Source organism: Arvicanthis niloticus, chromosome 1, assembly GCF_011762505.2.
Source record: "Arvicanthis niloticus isolate mArvNil1 chromosome 1, mArvNil1.pat.X, whole genome shotgun sequence".
NCBI classification, from domain to species: Eukaryota; Metazoa; Chordata; class Mammalia; order Rodentia; family Muridae; genus Arvicanthis; species Arvicanthis niloticus.
In genome coordinates this window covers 74,505,445-74,524,028 of record NC_047658.1, presented here as the reverse complement: position 1 = coordinate 74,524,028, position 18,584 = coordinate 74,505,445, and the positions used below count along the sequence as shown (strand labels likewise).

At 41.6% G+C, this 18,584-nt stretch overlaps 1 protein-coding gene across 2 annotated transcripts in view; it reads right to left on the bottom strand.

The window, feature by feature from the left end:
- Dnhd1 (dynein heavy chain domain 1) overlaps nucleotides 1-15,268 on the bottom strand; it is a 69,044-nt gene extending 53,776 nt beyond the window's left edge. For both annotated transcript variants that reach the window (XM_076939884.1, XM_034490500.2), the window contains exons 1-9: nucleotides 15,069-15,268; nucleotides 14,033-14,837; nucleotides 10,426-10,587; nucleotides 8,873-9,076; nucleotides 8,688-8,798; nucleotides 5,988-6,144; nucleotides 743-997; nucleotides 499-636; nucleotides 315-366 (exon numbers count right to left, since the gene is read on the bottom strand). In XM_076939884.1, coding sequence (XP_076795999.1) covers nucleotides 315-366; nucleotides 499-636; nucleotides 743-997; nucleotides 5,988-6,144; nucleotides 8,688-8,798; nucleotides 8,873-9,076; nucleotides 10,426-10,587; nucleotides 14,033-14,837; nucleotides 15,069-15,132 — 1,948 coding nt within the window. In that variant the 5' untranslated portion in view covers nucleotides 15,133-15,268. The remainder of the gene's footprint in view (nucleotides 1-314; nucleotides 367-498; nucleotides 637-742; nucleotides 998-5,987; nucleotides 6,145-8,687; nucleotides 8,799-8,872; nucleotides 9,077-10,425; nucleotides 10,588-14,032; nucleotides 14,838-15,068) is intronic.
- Between the last annotated feature and the right edge of the window lie 3,316 nt (nucleotides 15,269-18,584).

The window sequence follows — 18,584 nt, the reverse complement described above, 5'->3', positions numbered from 1 at the left end:
AGTACAAGTGATAATGGAAAAAACCTGGAATTTGAGGTGAATTGGGGAACAGACAATGTATACACACACACACCCATCACACACATGAGCTAGCAAGCACATGTACATAAGCACATGGATTAGTGAGCACAACTCCCTCTAGACTCTATTTCCCAACAGGCATGTACAGTACCCAGCTTAGAGCTACCCTATTACATCCCAGGTCTGACCTGTATTGGCTTGAGTGTCTTGTCTACTTCCTATGCCATTTGCTGTCTACATGTGCCCCTCCCCTCCATTCAGACTTCCTATCCCATCTCAGTCCCTTTTAATACCTTCAGAATACAGGGGCTCCCTGGAGGTCCTCAGGTCTATAGAGCGTATTGCCTTCAAGTCAGGAGACAGAGAAGGAATAGAAAGAGAAAAAACAATAAGATTCTAATCAGGCTGAGAACTTCAGATTCCATAGAGGATAAGACTAGGAATTCCAAGAGCCCACCCTCTGCCCAAGTCCAAAACCTTTAGGGCAGAAGTCTTGACAGACTGCAGGCTCTTAACAAGACACTGGATTATAGATTCAACATGGGGCATAGGAGACAACTGGCCATTGTCATCAAAGACCAGCTGTGATAAGAGAAAGGGGTTTTCCCTTGGGGCCTGTAAAAGAAGAATCAGGAGTGGTTGTAGGATCAGATGAAAGTTCACATCCCCACCCCATACGGTCTGGTCTCTGATCACCTTCCCACCCCACCCACCACCTCACTTGCAGAGTATTGACTATAAAGGAAGATATTTCATCTTCTAAGATGGAAACAAGGTTCTGACAAATCATGTAGTCAATCAGGCGGGCAAACTTTCCCAACTTCAACAGCCATGTTTCTGCCTGCTTCAGCTTCTTCTCCAGATGTCTGCACAGCGTCCTCTGAAGGTATATGGAGCCTCGGCTTTTCCTGATCCTGTTCCAGTTTTGTACTCGCTCCTGAAGGCCCTGTTGCATTTGATATGTGTCTTCATGAATCTTTCAGAGTAGAAAGGAAGACAAAGAAGACAAAGTATGGGAAGTGAAGCAGCTACTCACTGGTCCCTGAAAACAATAAGGCCTTGGTGTCTAGAACTCAGAACCTAGATATGCATGTGCAAGGCTCCTTTTTAGTAGAGATTGACTCCATATATTTTTAAATGACTTGAGAAGCCACATAAGAGGATTCATATTTAGAGGACACGTGTGCTAATGTGACAGGCCTGCCTATGGAAGGACCACAGGATAAGGCAGCTGAACTTGGTGGTACATACCTGTAATCCCAACATTTGTAAGACGTAAGCAAGAAAATCAGGAGCTAAGGGTCAGCCTGAGTTATGAGAGTATGCCTCAAGACAAACAAACAAACCCCAGGATGGAACTCAATTAGAAACAGTTGAGTATAGGACATGGAGAGTGTCACAAGGCAAAGAGTTGATAAACATTGCATGACCAAAACCAACAACAACTGCAGGATTTGGACTCTAACCATTTGGTCTGGGTTAATAGAGCCTGCTGAGAAATATAGTGTTACCTTATATTCTATTACAAGCCCTATGGGAACTGACATAGACTTTCAATTGAAGGGAAATTTGTGTGAAGAGTCTCTTTATGGGTTCTTCTCAGTCTAGGAAGATTTTAAACTGACAAAGGCTGAGAGTTTTCAAGTCTCTACATTTGTCCAGTGGGGGAACCTAAGAGAGATACAGGAAAGCTATGTTTGGCCACACAGAACTGATGGTCCTTGATTCTCTTGTTCCTTGCCATGCTCTATTGAGCCCGTGATTAGAGCTGACTGGTATCTGTGCATTGTATTTCTGTTCTGTAAGAACTCAGGTCTCAGTGTTCTGAGCCCTAAGCAAACACATCCTCAAAAGTGGGGAAGTGTCATCTTCTTTGCTTTATTGATACCCTCAAGGCCTAGTATTTCTCACTTTGTAGCCCTTTATAGTCTGGCACTGTGGTTCTCAACCTTCCTATTGCTGTGACTCTTTGATGCAGTTCCCCATGTTGTGGTGGTCTTGTGACTCCACAATTGTAATTTTTCCACTGTTATAAATCATAATGTAAATGTCTAGTATTCAGGATATTTGATATGCAGCCCCTATGGGGGTCACTCCCCACAGGTTGAGAACAGCGGGTATAGTTCATCATCATTATATCATCTAAAACACTGTAAAACCTACATATTCTACTGCAAGAGCCTTGAGAAAGGAGTCTCCATCAGACCTTCAGGGTTTGTTTGTTTGTTTGTTTGTTTGACATAATATTTGGTATACAGTAGTTCCATTGTAAATGTTTGGAGGAAGAATATGCCTTCCATTAAAAGACCCCTGATTGTTAATCAGTATAAAACCATACAAATGACAATAACAATTAATACTGAAAAATATAATCCGTATACAGTTTTAAAATATTAATACTAGTCACAATAACTTGGAAGTTATAATTCTTTTAAACCTGTTAAATGTAATTCAACATCCATTCCTAATTAAAAAAAAAAACAAAAAACAAAAAACAAAAACAAACTTCTTAGCAAATGAGTAAGAGAGAGCCACAAAAAACCTTTTTCTTTAATGTCTCAAAACTATTTTAACTCTTCATGATGCTGCATTTTAATGGGTAGTGGAATGCCCATTAAATGAATGCATTTATTCAGCACCAATTAACATCTTGGTTTAAATAGTTTGGTGCCCAGCTGTCAGGATGCCTGAGTTCACATCTCCCTTCCCTGCCTCCAGAAGGTGACCACAGCAGGGAAAGGTTTCATTCTGTTCCATGCAGCAGCAAAGTGACCCTATGCATTTAGTGCTTGTCTTTTAGTTTTTTAAATGTTGTTTTTGGTACTAAAGTTTAAAATTCAATGTGGAAACATGCACTGATATTTTGTAATTTATAATTTTCATAGTTTCTTTAGAACACTTGCCTTAGCACATATAAGTCTCTGGGTTCAATGTTCAGGACCATGAAGGAAAAAAAAAAGAAATATTTTTCTAGCATAAAATAATAAAAATCTGCCTCATATTATAAAAGATTTCTTTTCACTTCAAGCTGATATCTTTTATTCACAGTGAATGGTAGTGGAGCAAAAACTAGAAAACAATGGCCTAATAAAAAATGTTCAAGAATCTAATCCACAGAATCTTGGGTAAGAGAAAGTAACAAATGCAAAACAAGAAAAGATCCATGATCACGGAAACAGGTTAGCAACTTTGGGAAATAGTATAGCTGTTGAGATAGCATGAATAAAAGTATAAAAGCTAGGTGTGGTGATGTACACTTTTTTTTTTTTTTTTTTTTTTGGTTTTTCGAGACAGGGTTTCTCTGTGTAGCCCTGGCTGTCCTGGAACTCACTTGGTAGACCAGGCTGGCCTCGAACTCAGAAATCCGCCTGCCTCTGCCTCCCAAGTGCTGAGATCAAAGGCATGCGCCACCACTGCCCAGTGTGATGTACACTTTTAATGCCAGGACTCAGGAGGCAGAGGCAGGAGGATTTTGGGGGTTAGGGGCATTCTAGTCCACATATTGAGTTCAAGGACAGTCAGGGCTACATAGAGAGACCCTGTCTCAAAATTTAAAAGAGAGAGAAAGAAAGAAAGAAAGAAAGAAAGAAAGAAAGAAAGAAAGAAAGAAAGAAAGAAGAAAGAAAGAAAGAAGAAAGAAAGAAAGAAGAAAGAAAGAAAGAGAGAGAGAGAGAGAGAGAGAGAAGGAAAGAGAAAGTGCAATAAGTAAGCAGGTTGTTTTGTAGAAAATATAGCCATCTAATTTCAAACTTAATATGGATATTCAAAGAAGCAAACCAGCCAGGGCTATCTTGAAGAGCAGAAAAAGTGTAGGAGTTGCAGTACCAGATATAAAGCCTCATCAGAAAGCTGTAATATTGAAGTCAGTGTGATCCTAAAAAATACATGGGTAGGTTAATGCGTGCTACAGATTTTAGAGTCAGACACTTACAAATTAAAACAGTATGAGAAATACTGGGGAGCTAGATGTAAAACACCTGCCTCACAGACATGAGGACTTGAGTTCACATTCTGGCATCCAGGAATCTGACTCCAGAGCTGGAGTTGGAGTTAGGTGGATTCCAGGAACTCACCGGTCATCAAATCTAGGCAACTGATAGTCTCTTCAGTGAGAGACTATGTCTCAAAACCAGGTAAGGTGAAGTGTGATTGAGGATCATACCTAACATCAACCTCTGGCCTATACACATACATGCACGCAAACATGCAAATGCACACACCTATACAAAGACACCAAAAGAAAGGTCAATAGTATTAAATGGAGAAAGAAGAGTCTTAATGGAAAATAAAAATAATGTTGACTCCTACCTCATCTCATATACAAAAACTTCAAACAGATTATAAATCTAAACCTAAAGATGAAGTAATAAAATTATTATAAGAAAACATGAGAATATCTCTAAGACTTAAAGTAAGCGGAGATATTTTAAACTAGGGCCCAAAAGACTTGATAGCACTGAAAAAAAAAACATTGAGAAAGTAAAATCTGGGGCTGGAGAGAAGGCTCAGCAGACAAGATATGGCTGCTCTTCCAGAGGACCCAGATTCAATTCTCAGTACCTACATGATAGCTCACAGTCAATTGTAACTCCAGTTCCAGGGAATCCTATGTCCACTTTTGGCCTCTCTTGGCTCCAGGCACAAATATCATGCCCAGACACATATGTAAGGAAAACACTTATACACATAAAAATAAATATATATAAATATAAGTAATAAATAAACTAAAAGATAAATATAAAATTAAAAAATAAAATTTTTGTTTGTGGAGGGGGAATAGGTAGAGGATCCGTGTGGGCAGGGGACTAGGAGGAGGGAGTCTGATATTGAGACGTAAAGTGAATAAATAAATAAATAAATGAGAAAAAAGAAAGTCTAAACTTTAAAAAAAAACTTTTGTTTACCAAAAGACACAATTAAAACACTTAAAAAGTAAACTGCAAATTTCTGTTGTCTTACAATTGATATAGAATTTACATTTACAATGTATAACAACATTGTGAGAGGAGGAAAAACATTACAACACACACCAGTGAACACGGCACTGACTCCAGATGTGTAGAGTTTTTTTTTATGTACACCAAACACTTCTTTGGCAAACTAAAAGTATATATCCCATAGCGTAACCCTGATACTATCTGGAAACCACCTTGGGTCCCTTTGATTAAAGGCACTTGGAAAGGTAATCACAGTGTGTGGTCTTAGTCCATTTGTTCTGCTTTAATGGATTACTTGGAATTAGGTAATTTATAGAGAACAGAAATGTATTTTCTCACAGTTGTGGAGCCCAGAAACAGGCTTCTTCTCACATCCTCCAGATGAGAGGAAAACTATTAACGGGGAAAGTAGAAGGGCGAAGAAGGGGAGGGAGGCAGAGGCAGAATTTTCATGGGCCTATTACCTTCCAAAGGTTCCATTCTCTTAATACTGCCATAATGGTACCTGGTTTAAATACCAAAATCAAAACAAAACAAAAAACCATAATAATAGACCACAGACAAGAGGCCAGAACCAGACAAGACTCCCCAGACTATTGACAAGGATGTGGACCTTACATACAAAGTAGACATAATTAGGGAAGATTCTGTCATTGTATGCATCTACTAGCCATTACGGCTTGCCATAGGCTCAAAGATAATCCTAGAAGCATGGAAAGTTAGGATTTCCATTTTTAATTTCCTTAATGCTCTAATTTTTTCATGTTAGCACAAACACCAGACAAAACAGACACTTTTAACGCACTTTCTCCTTCCCGGTCTTAGGCCAGGAACAACTTTTAGGAAAAGTTAGAGTCTCAACTTTTGCTCACTTGTTATTGATCCATCTATCACAGAATAAAAATTATTGTTGCTAAGCAGAAATTTTTGTCTAATCCAACAGCAGGAATTAACTTAACCGAGAGAAGGATGAAATTCTGGAGAGCCTGTTGTTGGAGAAAGGGCTCGCAATAACATGGCGCCTCTTACCAGTTGAAGAATGGAGGTACAGAGATTCAGAAAGTGACAGAGCACCCGCAGAGCCTTGTGGTTCTCTTTGGCTATTGCCTTCTGCAGGTCCACCAGCTCATAGCACCTATTTGGCTCCTTGGGTAGCCAGGACACAGAACGAAGCTCCTGAAGAAGCCTAGAATCAAGAAATAAGCCAGTGAGAGCAGGTGTCCCAGCCATCCCTCCTTCAACACCTTTCAACTCTTCCCAACCCAGTTCAATGCACACTGAACAAAGACTATAATGGCGGCTTCTTAAGACCAGAAAGTTGCCAGATGGGGTATTATTTGGAAAAGGCTCGGAGAATGCACATATGCTTATACCTAGTGACTTTTCTTTTAGGAAAGGTTCAAATAAGTCCTAAGATGTGAAAGACAAGAGACTTCTTCCTGGGAATAAGGAAAATCAAAAGTCCTAAACAGTCAAGGTCGACAGGCATGTTTTAGGATCAGAGGTGATTAAACCACAGCTTCTCTAGAGAAGACTGTCCCCAAGGAAGCTGCTCCTGTTCTCTACACTCCCTATTTCCAAGCTCTGGAGATTCCTTGAAAAATATGAACAACCCCCAATAAATAAACAGGATGTGATATTTAAGATGAGGATAAATATATAGTATCTATTCTGGACCCCCTAAAAGGCACTCAATATGACATATTATTTCTCTAATCTCATTTAGTTCTCATTATTAGCACTGTGTTGCTGAAATCCTTACAGAAGTTTGCAGAACATTAACTTGAGGCTCAAAGAGTAAATTATCTTTCTAGTTTTCAGGATCTAGATTCAGATATATCAATCCATCCAAGATTCACACCGTCAGCATACATGGGGGCACACGCCGACAATCCTAGATATGAAAGAGTGTGAGGCAAGAAGTTCAAAGCTAGCTTTTGCCTGGTGTCTTATTTAGGGTTTTACTGCTGTGAACGGACACCATGACCAATTCAAGGACAACATTTAATTGGGGCTGGCTTACAGGTTCAGAGGCTCAGCTGCATTATCATCAAGGTAGGAGCATGGCAGCATCCAGGCAGGCATGGTACAGGAGGAGCTGAGAGTTCTCCATCTTCATCTGAAGGCTGCTAGCAGAATACTCACTTCCAGGCAGCTAGGATGAGGGTCTTAAAGCCCACAGTAACACACCTACTCCAACAGGGCCACACCTTTTAATAGTGCCATTTCCTGGGCCAAGCATATACAAACCATGACACTTGGGGAGCAAACTACAGGCCAGCCTGGGGTATATGAGACCCCGTCTCAAAAACAAAGCAAGACAACCAAAACAAAAACAAAACAGAAAACAAAAGCAAAACAAAAAGCATTTTGATAACTAGGCAAGTCTGGAGAATGGTAACAGCCTAAAGAGGCTACAAACTGGTGACCAATGTACCAAAATCAGACTGAAAAGTGTATATTGCTAAAAGTTGAACCTCACTTTTTTTTTTATTAAAATATGACTGCAAATAGTATTCAAATTTTAAAAAGTTAAAAATTTTTTTAGAGCTGGCAAGCTGTTTGGTAGGTAAAAGCACTTGCTACTAAGCCTGAACACCTAACTCCAGTCCCCAGATCCCACACAATGGAAGGAAAGAACTGACTCCCCCAAGTTATTCTCTGACCTACACACACACACACACACACACACACACACACACCTAAAATACTATATTTAATTTTTGGAAGTATAATTTTACCACAAAATGTAGATTTCCAGGAAATCCCAAATAATAAAGTATGCTGATGATATTTGACCTCTATTCTATAATGTCAGTTAGTTGGAACTGAGAAGTGACTGTCTTTTACAGATGCAATCTTCAGGCTGCAGTGCCACAAGCCCTAATGTCTCCCATCTGATCACTATATTCTTGTAGTAGCTCCAGTTTGAGCTTACAACTCCTATCACAGAATATACCTGAAGCATCATGAAGGAAAGGCAAGGAAGTGATTTTAAAAAAGCAACTTTCAAAAAAGTGTGAGTATGTTTGAGAGAGAAATGAGGAAAGATTGAAGAATTTTCAGGGGTTGGGGATTTAGCTCCATGATAGAGCACAGGGCCCTCAGCTCAAAAAAAAAAAAAAAAAAAAAAAAAAAAAAAAGGATTTTTAGATTTAAATACCTAAGTTTGACCCACAGACTTGGTAATTAATTGTGTTGTATTTAGGACAAGTTGATATAAAAGAACATGTAATTACATGGAGATATACTCAGAATACTGGTTATATAACATGTAGCATATGATCATATTTTATATATGCAATAGGACTAATTAGAAAAATAAAATATGATGCTCTTAGTGATCATTTGTGGATGACAAAATTAAGGAGTTTTTCAGATCTTAAAATTTTATGAATGGACATGGTAATTTTTGTTCACATAAATTTTTTTGTGGTTATTGATGCAACGTTTTGAAGACAGGAGATGTAGCTCAGTGGTAGAGCACTTGCCTGGTATGTTGAAGGCACTAGATTCAATCCCTAGCACTGCAACATACACATATGTACACCAAAACCAAAAACCGAACAACCAAAAACATGATAGGATCTGTTGTTATGCAGCATAGGCCGAACTCAGACTCTTCATCTTACTGCCTCAGCATTCTGAGATGTGGGACTAGAAGCATGCACCGTCATACCCGTATTTGACATTTAAAAGTCCACGGCAGTTGTGTTTGTAATACCTCACCTGCTAATATGGAGCATCCCAGTTCCAAAATGAGGAATAGCCAAGAGCAGATGGGTCTTCAGGAAAGTCTGGATCCGATGCAGCCCACACAATCTCACATTTTTCTTCCAACTACAAGTTAGAGGTGAGTGTTTTCATATTTCCCTCATCCATCGCTCCACCCAAACCACCCTGCCATCACCTACCAGGTCAACGCCTTTCGTAAGAGGCAATTCTTAAAGAAAGGGATGCGCTGGAGCTCGTGCCAGAGAACAGAGTCTCGGTGCCACGTGCCCAGTGTCATTGCCTCGCTGCCCTCCACAGGATGTATATGCAGGATCCCAAAGGGAGAGAAGATGTAGTGTTCAGGGTTCACTTTGTCTGGTGGCACCACCACCAGCTTGTAAGGGCTGTTTTTAATTACAAGATAACAACAAAAACCAAGTCTGATCAGTGAGAACCAAAAAACTTGTGCACATATCCTGAGGAAGTGAGAGGAGGGCATGGGAAGAGAAAAAGGAGATAGAAAGGGAGGCAGAAGAAAGTAGAAAAGGGGGAAGACAGCAGAATAGTATTCAAACTAGAATGATTGAACAGATATCAATTTAAGCAAAAGATATAGACAAAAAGAGAAAGGTGGCATCTGGCCTGTTAGCCTGCTCCAAGGTCTTATCTTCAGATACAGAACATCTCACAAAAATTAAGACATCATCACATATAAGCTGCAATATTATTTTATGAAAAGATAAAATTACTCAGCCCATGGGCCATTCTTCATCCCCTGGGGACAACTTTAGACTGTGTGTCTTTCCTGAGTACCAGTGGGCCAGGAGGTGGCTCCGGAGCTTTGGCTCAGAGCTGTCAGTGTGGCTAAATAAAAGCTTCCATTAGGAAAAAAGAAAAGAAAAGAAAAGATAAAATTAAAAATCCTTCCACTTGTGATACATCTTCGATTTTTAAGACACACGGACATTTTGGAGATGTTGAACTATGTGTGGGGTGGAGGTGAGAATGTTTTAATCATAGCTATCACAGCCTGCAAGGGATGGCCGTGAAGGAAGGATGGAAAGAGAAACTTGGGGGTGGGTGTTGCTCAGTGGTAGAGCATTTGTGAGTCCCTGAATCCCATCCAAGAAAAAAAAGACTTGGATCTAATGGGAGACAGTGAATGAATACAACAGATGTGGAATCTGGAGGCTTGTTTTAATAGAAGAAGAAGAAGAAGAAGAAGAAGAAGAAGAAGAAGAAGAAGAAGAAGAAGAAGAAGAAGAAGAAGAAGAAGAAGAAGAAGAAGAAGAAGAAGAAGAAGAAGAAGAAGAAGAAGAAGAAAGATGAAGAGGTGGAAGTCCAGGGAAAGAACATTTTAGTTTAGTTTAAAATCAGGATGCTTTCGGAAGACCAAGTTTCCCTAACATTGAGATTTCAACATGTGGTTCTTGCATTGAAGTTGGATAAGGTCAGCATTAAATGTGCTTCTGAGGCTATAAATAAATGCTTTCCTCTGTCTACAAAAGAATAAAGAGCAAAGATAAGAAAGGCACAATTTAGGCAAGAGCTTGTAAAAGCAAAGCGGGGCAAAGAAGATCTGGAGAGTTAAAGAGGAAGAGACTGAGAAGGGAAGACAGCTGGGAAGTATGAGGCAGGAGAGGTGCACGGACAGCAAGCAGAAGAGGGGGATAAGCATGGTGAGAAGAAACAAGAAGGTAGCATGGCCAGGCATTGGAGGGGTTGTGGAAATGTCCTGGATCCAGGCCCTTACTTAAAGTGCCGATCAGAAGCCACATTGAGATAGAGGAAGCGGATCTTCTTCTGGGACCAGTCTCTCTTCAGAAGGGATTTCACCTGACTTCTCAAGATGGGAGTCCTAGAGCTTTTCCTCTTGAGGGCCTTCTCCTCAGGAGCTTCAGAGGCAAGCTGAGGTCTGCATGACAAGACAAATCAGGGAGAAAAGGCAGAGCAAAGAGATCAGTGCCTAGAGGAAAGCCTCGCCATCACTAACCATGGAAAGTAGAGGCTAGATCAAGAGTCTGACAGGACACAGCACTATCAGAGCCTAGATAGTCTAATCTATACTCAAAGCATGTTGGTCAGCTATTGTCAACTAGAGCCTGGGTATGAAAAACTCTTTTTTCTGATACATAATTCTACTAGACTGGTTGTGATTACTGCAGGCAATGTTATATAACATTGTATAAAGTAATATTGTGCCAGTTTATAGGTTTTGATATCCGACCAAGTTCTATTAACTGCTATATCTGTGGTCATAAGAGAATATCAAGTTCAAGGCCAGCATAACCAACTTAGTAAAACCCTATCTCAAAATAAAAAGTACAAATAGTACTAAAAATTTGGCTCAGTAGTATAGTCGTTGCTTAGCATGCATGAGGACTCAGGATTGATCCTAGCATGACAAAAAAGAAAAGTGTATTTTCTTAGTAGCGAGGTCACATAATCACAAAACTAGAACTATTGGTTCCTGAACAATCCCTAGTGTCCAGTCTCAATTCTGGGAGCATTCTACTTTGATATCATAGTAGAAACAACTATTGTTCTCAGCTCCTCAAGCTGCTATACCTAACTTGATGCTCTGCCCTACCTGGCCCTGGTCTCATCACATCCTTCTTTCTTTGCCTGAACAAATTGAGCTTCTCAGCTCTGAACTAACTCCCTTGGTTTCAGTTGCCTTCTCTCAAACTGTCTTCCCAGGCTGGAGGAGAGCATGCCCTTTATTTTCTGTAAGGCTACTTTCTCATGTACATGCTACATTTCTTATTGCTCTCTATATAATTTCCTCTTACCATAACCTGGGGATTCCTTTGGTCTACAAATACAGATGTGTTGAAGGATATTTGATCACACTGTGAACCCCAAGATTGTGCTATTTACTGAAAAAACTTGTTTCTAGTTGTGGTATGGCTTAACCCTTAGCACACACATTTTAATCCCTCTGGCTGGAATAGAGACATGCCCCCTAGTACACATCTTTAATCCCAAACAATGAAGGTAAAGTTAGTTTGTAAAAGGAAGCACCCATTTTGAAAGTGATGTCTAATTGAGCAGCAAAGTGACAAATCAGAGAAACATTTGACAGGATAGGATATGCCCAACTCTCAGAAGAAGAGAGAGGGGAGGGAAGCTATTTAAGAGAGCAGTGCAGAGAAAGAGGAAGGAGGCATTTTACTAGGACAGTGGAAGAGAGACAGGTTGCAGAGAAATAATAAGCTAGACACAAGTAAAGACAGAATGAGCCAGAGAATAAGGAGCTGGAAGATTAGAACAGATTGCCAAAGCTAGTTTGAGGCCAAGCAGAGCAATTCAGGAGAAGCCCATAGAGGCAAGATTAAATCAGTCAGCTTAGAGAGGAGTTGGAGCCAGTACAGCTGAGTTGAACCAGCCAGTCAGAGCTCAGAAAGAACAAGAAAGGGTGAGCTTATTCAGCACCAAGTCTCAGAGGCTGAAAACATTCTAGGTCTAGATAAGATTGTATGGAGGCTAGAAGTTTCCAGGGCGAGGCCTAGGTTAGCAGACAGAGACAGTAAGCCTTGGAGACAACAATTACAACAGGAAAATAAAAGATACTTTAATGCAGAGTACCTACATCTCAGGTGCTGTCTTAAGGGCTGAAAATAGCCCTCTACTTCAACAAGAGTCTCATCTAGATGCCAGAATTACTTCAAACTTAAACGTCAGCATGTAGTACTACCAACTGCTGCCCCCTGACACATTTTCACTTCCTAGCCCACTTTACTAATCTAATCTCTATCCAAATTCTCTACTCCTGCTGCTTGTGTTCTCTCTCTCTCTCTCTCTCTCTCTCTCTCTCTCTCTCTCTCTCTCTCTCTCCTTCCCTCCCTCCCTCCCTCCTTCCCAATCCCATCCCATCAAGAGTACACAGGCAATAGCCAACAGTCTTGTTTTATACTTACTACAATTTGTTAATTATACCTTACTTGTCCTAATGTCTCCCTTACCAAAACTGTAAGACTTCAAAGGAAAGAACTAAGTCTATTTGACTCATTTCCTACATTCCCAGCATCTGGATACATTCAAGTAGCAATTAAGTCATTAAATGAACCAGGGCCTAGGAAGACAGTCCTAGAGAAGAGTAAACTGTGTTCCTAGGCCTCAGAGAACGACTGCCAGGTTCATATGAGCATGAGAACTTGATTCCTTCCTGGTATATCAGCCCATAGCCATTTCGGTTAAGGTCTCCCAAGAGAGAAAAGTTAGACTTGGACCTTCACTGGGGGTGGGGAGGAAGCTTGGCTGAGAAGACTGAAGGCAAATTGTTGACATTTGACCCCTTCTTTCATAGTTCCAGGAACCTGCCCACCTGTCCACCATTAGGGATCTGAGAGTTCATGAAAAAGTCACAAATTGAGCCCACCATAAATTTAAGAGCAAAATTGAGCAAGTCATGCCTGATTACAGGCAAAACTAGTTTTTTCTCTCTAGACATCGAATGTATTATAGACAAGCTACAGAAAAGAAAAAAACAGACCCGAGCTAGGAAGACATTCCTATACTAATGTTAAAGAACCCCTAGAAGGGATCTTTTGGGCATTCTGAAATCCTAGGCTTTTGGAAGCCACATTGGGGGACTGGAAAGAATAGATCATTACGGCTGGGCAGTGGTGGCGCACGCCTTTAATCCCAGCACTTGGGAGGCAGAGGCAGGTGGATTTCTGAGTTCGAGGCCAGCCTGGTCTACAGAGTGAGTTCCAGGACAGCCAAGGCTATACAGAGAAACCCTGTCTCGAAAAACCAAAAGAAAAAAGAAGAAGAAGAAGAAGAAGAAGAAGAAGAAGAAGAAGAAGAAGAAGAAGAAGAAGAAGAAGAAGAAGAAGAAGAATAGAGAATAGATCATTACTCAAGGAGTCACCCATACTGTCAGATCAGGACATCAACTCATAGAGTCAGTGCTTTGCCTTAGACCTGGAATACTTCACATAGACCTGTGGAGGAAGACCACTCAGACAAGCACTTCCTAGAGTAATTAAAGACCCCATATATAGTACCTAGTACCAGCACAATACCCCAAAGTATGTTTCAGCAAATATACATGACCAAGAATATAAACTCCAAAGAAGCTTCTGACACCATCTGAGAAGACTGGAAACTGCAAGGTCAAGTCTTGGCTTCCTAATGGCTGCTATTGATTTCAGTATTTCCCTATAGATTAGCATTGAGACATTAGCTTTGTTTTTGCAAGTGAAAAGAAAGGTGCAGCCTAGTCCAGCTCACTTTAGAAGTGGACTAATCCTGAAGAGCCATAAGGAGCTAGCTCAAGAAGCCAGTGGCCCTGAAGTCACCTAAGTTAATTGATTATATTTCTTCTACTCAAAGCCCCAAACCATGCCACTCACTTTCTCCCAGCAGGTTCTCCTTCTGCAGGTTCAATATCACTGCTTTCATACTGTACAGGGATGTCTGTAGCCAGTGCCAGGGGCAAGAGACTAAGGCTGTCCAGCCACGGAGTCTCTTCTAGGGCCACCTCAGCACCAACAATTCCCAGACAGTGCTGTAGCTCAGGCAGTGTCAATGGTCGTAGCCACGTGGCCAATTCCTTTTTTTGTTGCTGGTCCCATCGGGCTGTCACAAAAGGGCATGCTGAACATGGGGGCCCTCGATGAAACCTCTTCATCCAGGGACCGCAGTCAACATGGGAGGACCTGTGTAACAAAGAACTGTCTCGGGGAAAGGCTTTGTCTATGGCATCTAGTAGGTCCAGCTGGAGCCGGGCTTGGACCTTGGGTGCCCAGCAGTACAGCTGCTCCAGGAAGGGTAGCAACTCGAGTTGACCAGCTAGCATCTCACGGTATGGCGGCAACAGGCCCAGTACTGCATGCAGATAGCGCCAAGCTTCACAACTGCCATCCTGCATCACAGCTGAGAACAGAGTCTGAAGCTCAGACAGCAGCAGCTTCAGCATTGTCCGCTGCTCTGACTCAACCACTGCCTTAAGATCTTCTTGTTTCTTCTGACAGTCCCAGGAGTGTCCTTGTCCACTGCAGCTACATCCGGCGAGCCCAGACTGAAGGGTATCAAACCACGGGTTTTCCTTCTCTTTCAGAATAAAACGGAGGCAGATATTCAACTGCTGTCGAACTGATCTTGCCCACAGCTCGGGGTCCAAATGCCAATTCCAGGCTTTTGGCTTCTGGGTCTGACCTGTGTGACCCAGCAGGGTCGGAGGGTGGGGTGGGGGGTGGCGGAGGGCAGGTTCAGGCTCTGGGCTGTGCCAGTAGGGTTAGGATAGTAAGATGGATATAGAGCTGCAGGGCACAGGAAGACCAGCAGAGGGCCTTTACTGAGCCCCTCACTGTCAAAGACTAGCACAGGTCCATGAGGGAGCCCTCCCTGCCCAGGAGCTCCTTCCCACCCTCCAAGGCCTTGTCTCACCTGGACAGCGGGATGTAAAAGGCACAGGAAGGAAAGGGGGACTGGTCTGTGGATGAGGTTTCATTGTGGAGCACTCCCTGTAGCGGATGAACTTAGACTCGGTCCCAGGCACTTAACAGGAAGACCGACACACGCTTGCAAAATCTTTGGGAAAACTGTGTTCACATCAGGAAATCTTCAGAGTGGAGGCTGGCAACCGCCTTGAAAAGGAGACACAAAGGAGTCGTCACTCAAAGGCAGCAAAGCTCCTGTCATCTGAAGCCTTCACCATAGACTGAGAAGATCCAGCCGGCTGCTGGGTAGGGATGCAGTTTAGGACACCTAGAGGAAAGAAGTGGCAGAAGACAGCTCCCAGCGCACGAGTGGGAGGGGCCTCCTTAGGCACTGGAAGACCTGTCACTGAGGGCAAGGCTGGCAGATCCTGAGCCAGAGCTGAGGACTCAGCTGCACCACCTGCTCCCAGCTGTAAAACCGTTACAGAATCCTGGAGGCTCGAGCCTCAAACGGGAGCCAGGAGAGTTCAACAGGCATGTGGGAGGGGCCGGGGGCGGGGCGGGCCCCAGGCCACACTAGCAGATTGATTTTAACATGACACCCCAAAGGCCCAAAGGAGAATCTCTCTGAGCGGGAGAATGAATGACAAAATTGATTTGGGGGCCCTAACAGCATCAGGGGCGTGGTCGTAGGAAGCAAGTACTCACCCGCTCACCCTCAGTGGTTCTTCCCTCCCCTCCCTTGACAGTATATCCAACTGTCCCACCTCAATTCCCAACAAGGAACCTGAGTAAGACAAAAATCTTGTATCTCTCTCAACAAGCTACACGTCTAATTTGGGCTGAGACTCTGGGAGTGGTTTAATTATTAATAAAATAGAAATCCTACCTCTGTTGTAGATTTTACTCTAACCAGTGAAAATTTTGATATGCCAAACGGTAAAAAAGAGTAGGCTTGGGGAGGGAGCAGTGGGGCGTCTGATTTCGGATATTCTAAGTTTTAAGTCTGAGATGCCAGATATCGCGGGTGAGAGGCATAGCTCAGTGGTAGAGCACTTTCCTCATATGCTCAAAGCCCCGGGTTTAGTCTCCAGCTTGAAAAAGCTGGCCTTGAAGTCATGATTCCCTTGCCTCAGCCTCCTAAAGGAAAGAATTATGCTTATGTGCCCAACTAGAAGTTTAGTGTTTGAACTCACTTCACTCACATTCAAGCTTAGGTATTCCCAGGACCATGACCAGAGTGTTCTGCCTTCCCTAAGGCTAAGGAAATAGTCTTTGCTTTCAGAGTCCAAGAGAGGTCATCACCACATCTGCCTAGGCCCATTACAACTATGAGATGAAGAAGAGAAAAAATTACACCTCTTTATTAAGGGCACAACCTGGCAGTTGCCTGTGTCACTCATTCACTTGGCCTGACCTAGGCAAAAGTAAAACTTCTACATCTAGTCTTTTTCTTCAGTGGTTATGTTGGTTGGAATGAGAATGTCCCCATAGGTTCGTATATCTGAATGTCTGGTCCCTTGCTGGAGCTGTTTGGAAAGGATTAGGAGGTATAACCTTGTTGGTTGATCTCACTGGTGTAAGGATTGTATACTTTTCTCCACATTATTCTCAAAATTTTATTTCAAGTTTCTGCTCAGACAATCCCCTTATAGTGAATCCTTTAACATCCCAGAAGTCAGCATTCTCCCATGTCCCGACCTTCTTTATTCCAAACTTTTCTCCATACTTTGTTATCTCATACACTTGTTTGCTTATCTGTTTACCTTAAAAATATAAGCTCCATAGTGGCAGAGACTCTTAATTGCTCTTATTGCCTCTTACTCTACCCCCAGTCCTTGGTAATATGTAATAGTCCTAAGTAATATGAATAGATGCCTGTAAAATATTTATTGGAAAATGTATCAATGGATAACAATATTAATTGGTAAGATTGCTTCTGGGATCAGACTGCCTAAATTGAAATCTTGATTTTTACCACTTGGCTTATTTTTTCAAAAATGAAAATAGTGTCTACTTCTTAGGGCAATGAGATTAAATGATGTTATGTGTATAAAATATTTAGTCTCACAAAAATAGACACTTGATATAATTGACATGAATGAAACATAACAGGGTTCAGTGTGGGAATGAATAAGGGCATAGGTAACCAACCAGCATTCTTGTAGGGAATCCACAAGTCACAGAAGGTCAAGACGTTTAGGCTTTAATACAGCTATTTCCCAGACAGGAAAAAATAAATGTGCATTCTGTTCAGTATTTCCTGATGAGTCATCAATACTGCCTAAAATCTATGTTTGTATTATCAGCTAATTCCCTTTTCTGCATAAGACTTTCAGACTTCCTATACGCACTCATCACCATTTTCTTTTGTTTTTATTCTTTATTCTCAAATAACATACCACCTGTTTGTTTGAGATTGGGTTTCTCTGTGTAACAGCTCAGGCTGTCCTGGAACTTAACTCTGTAGACCAGGCTGACCACAAGCTCATCTCCAGGTGTTTGTTTTGTTTTTTTGTTTTTAAGGCAGAGTTCTCTAGAGGGATATGTGTGTCTGTGTGTATGTGTAAGAAGGGAGGTAGTGGCTGGGCAGTGGTGGCGCACGCCTTTAATCCCAGCACTTGGGAGGCAGAGGCAGGCAGATTTCTGAGTTCAAGGCCAGCCTGGTCTACAGAGTGAGTTCCAGGACAGCCAGGGCTACACAGAGAAACCCTGTCTCGAAAAATCAAAAAAGAAAGAAAAAAAAAAAAAAAAAAAAAAAAGGGAGGTAGTGGTTAAATTTGTTTTACACATGAAGCAGAATTTTGACCTCTACACGTCCGTCATGGCACCTGGGTCTTATCTATCAACTATCTATCTACCTATCTACCTATCTACCTATCTACCTACCTACCTATGTATCTATCTATGTATCTATGTATCTATGTATCTATGTATCTATGTATCTATGTATCTATCTATCTATCTATCTATCTATCTATCTATCTAATCTATCATCTACGTATCTTCACACAAAATAAATATAAATGTAACTAAATTTTTTAAAAATCACTTCTTCAGGAGATTGGAGCAATGGCTCAGCAGGGAAGAGCACTTGTTGCTCTCAGAGGATCGGAGTTGGATTCCTACCATCCATAGTAGCTTACATTTTCACATAACTTCAGCATCAGGGGATCTGGCTTCTAAGGACACCACATACATGTGTGCTTACATGCACACGCATGTGTGCACATGTGCACAAGTGCGCACACGTGTGCGCGTGTGTGTGCACACACACACAAATAAATGCAAAAAGATTAATTTTTAAGGTAGGATCTTTTTCTCTTATATTTTTGGTTGTGAGCCTAGCCTTTAATGGCTGAGCTATCTCTCCAGCCCGGATCTTTTTCTCATAAGCAGACAAATTTGTATTAGTATATTTTCCATGACAACATAAACTTTTTCTTTTTAAAACAAGAGTTATGCTTACTTTTCCAATATTGACATTTACACATTAAATTCCAAGAGAACAATTACTGTCCCC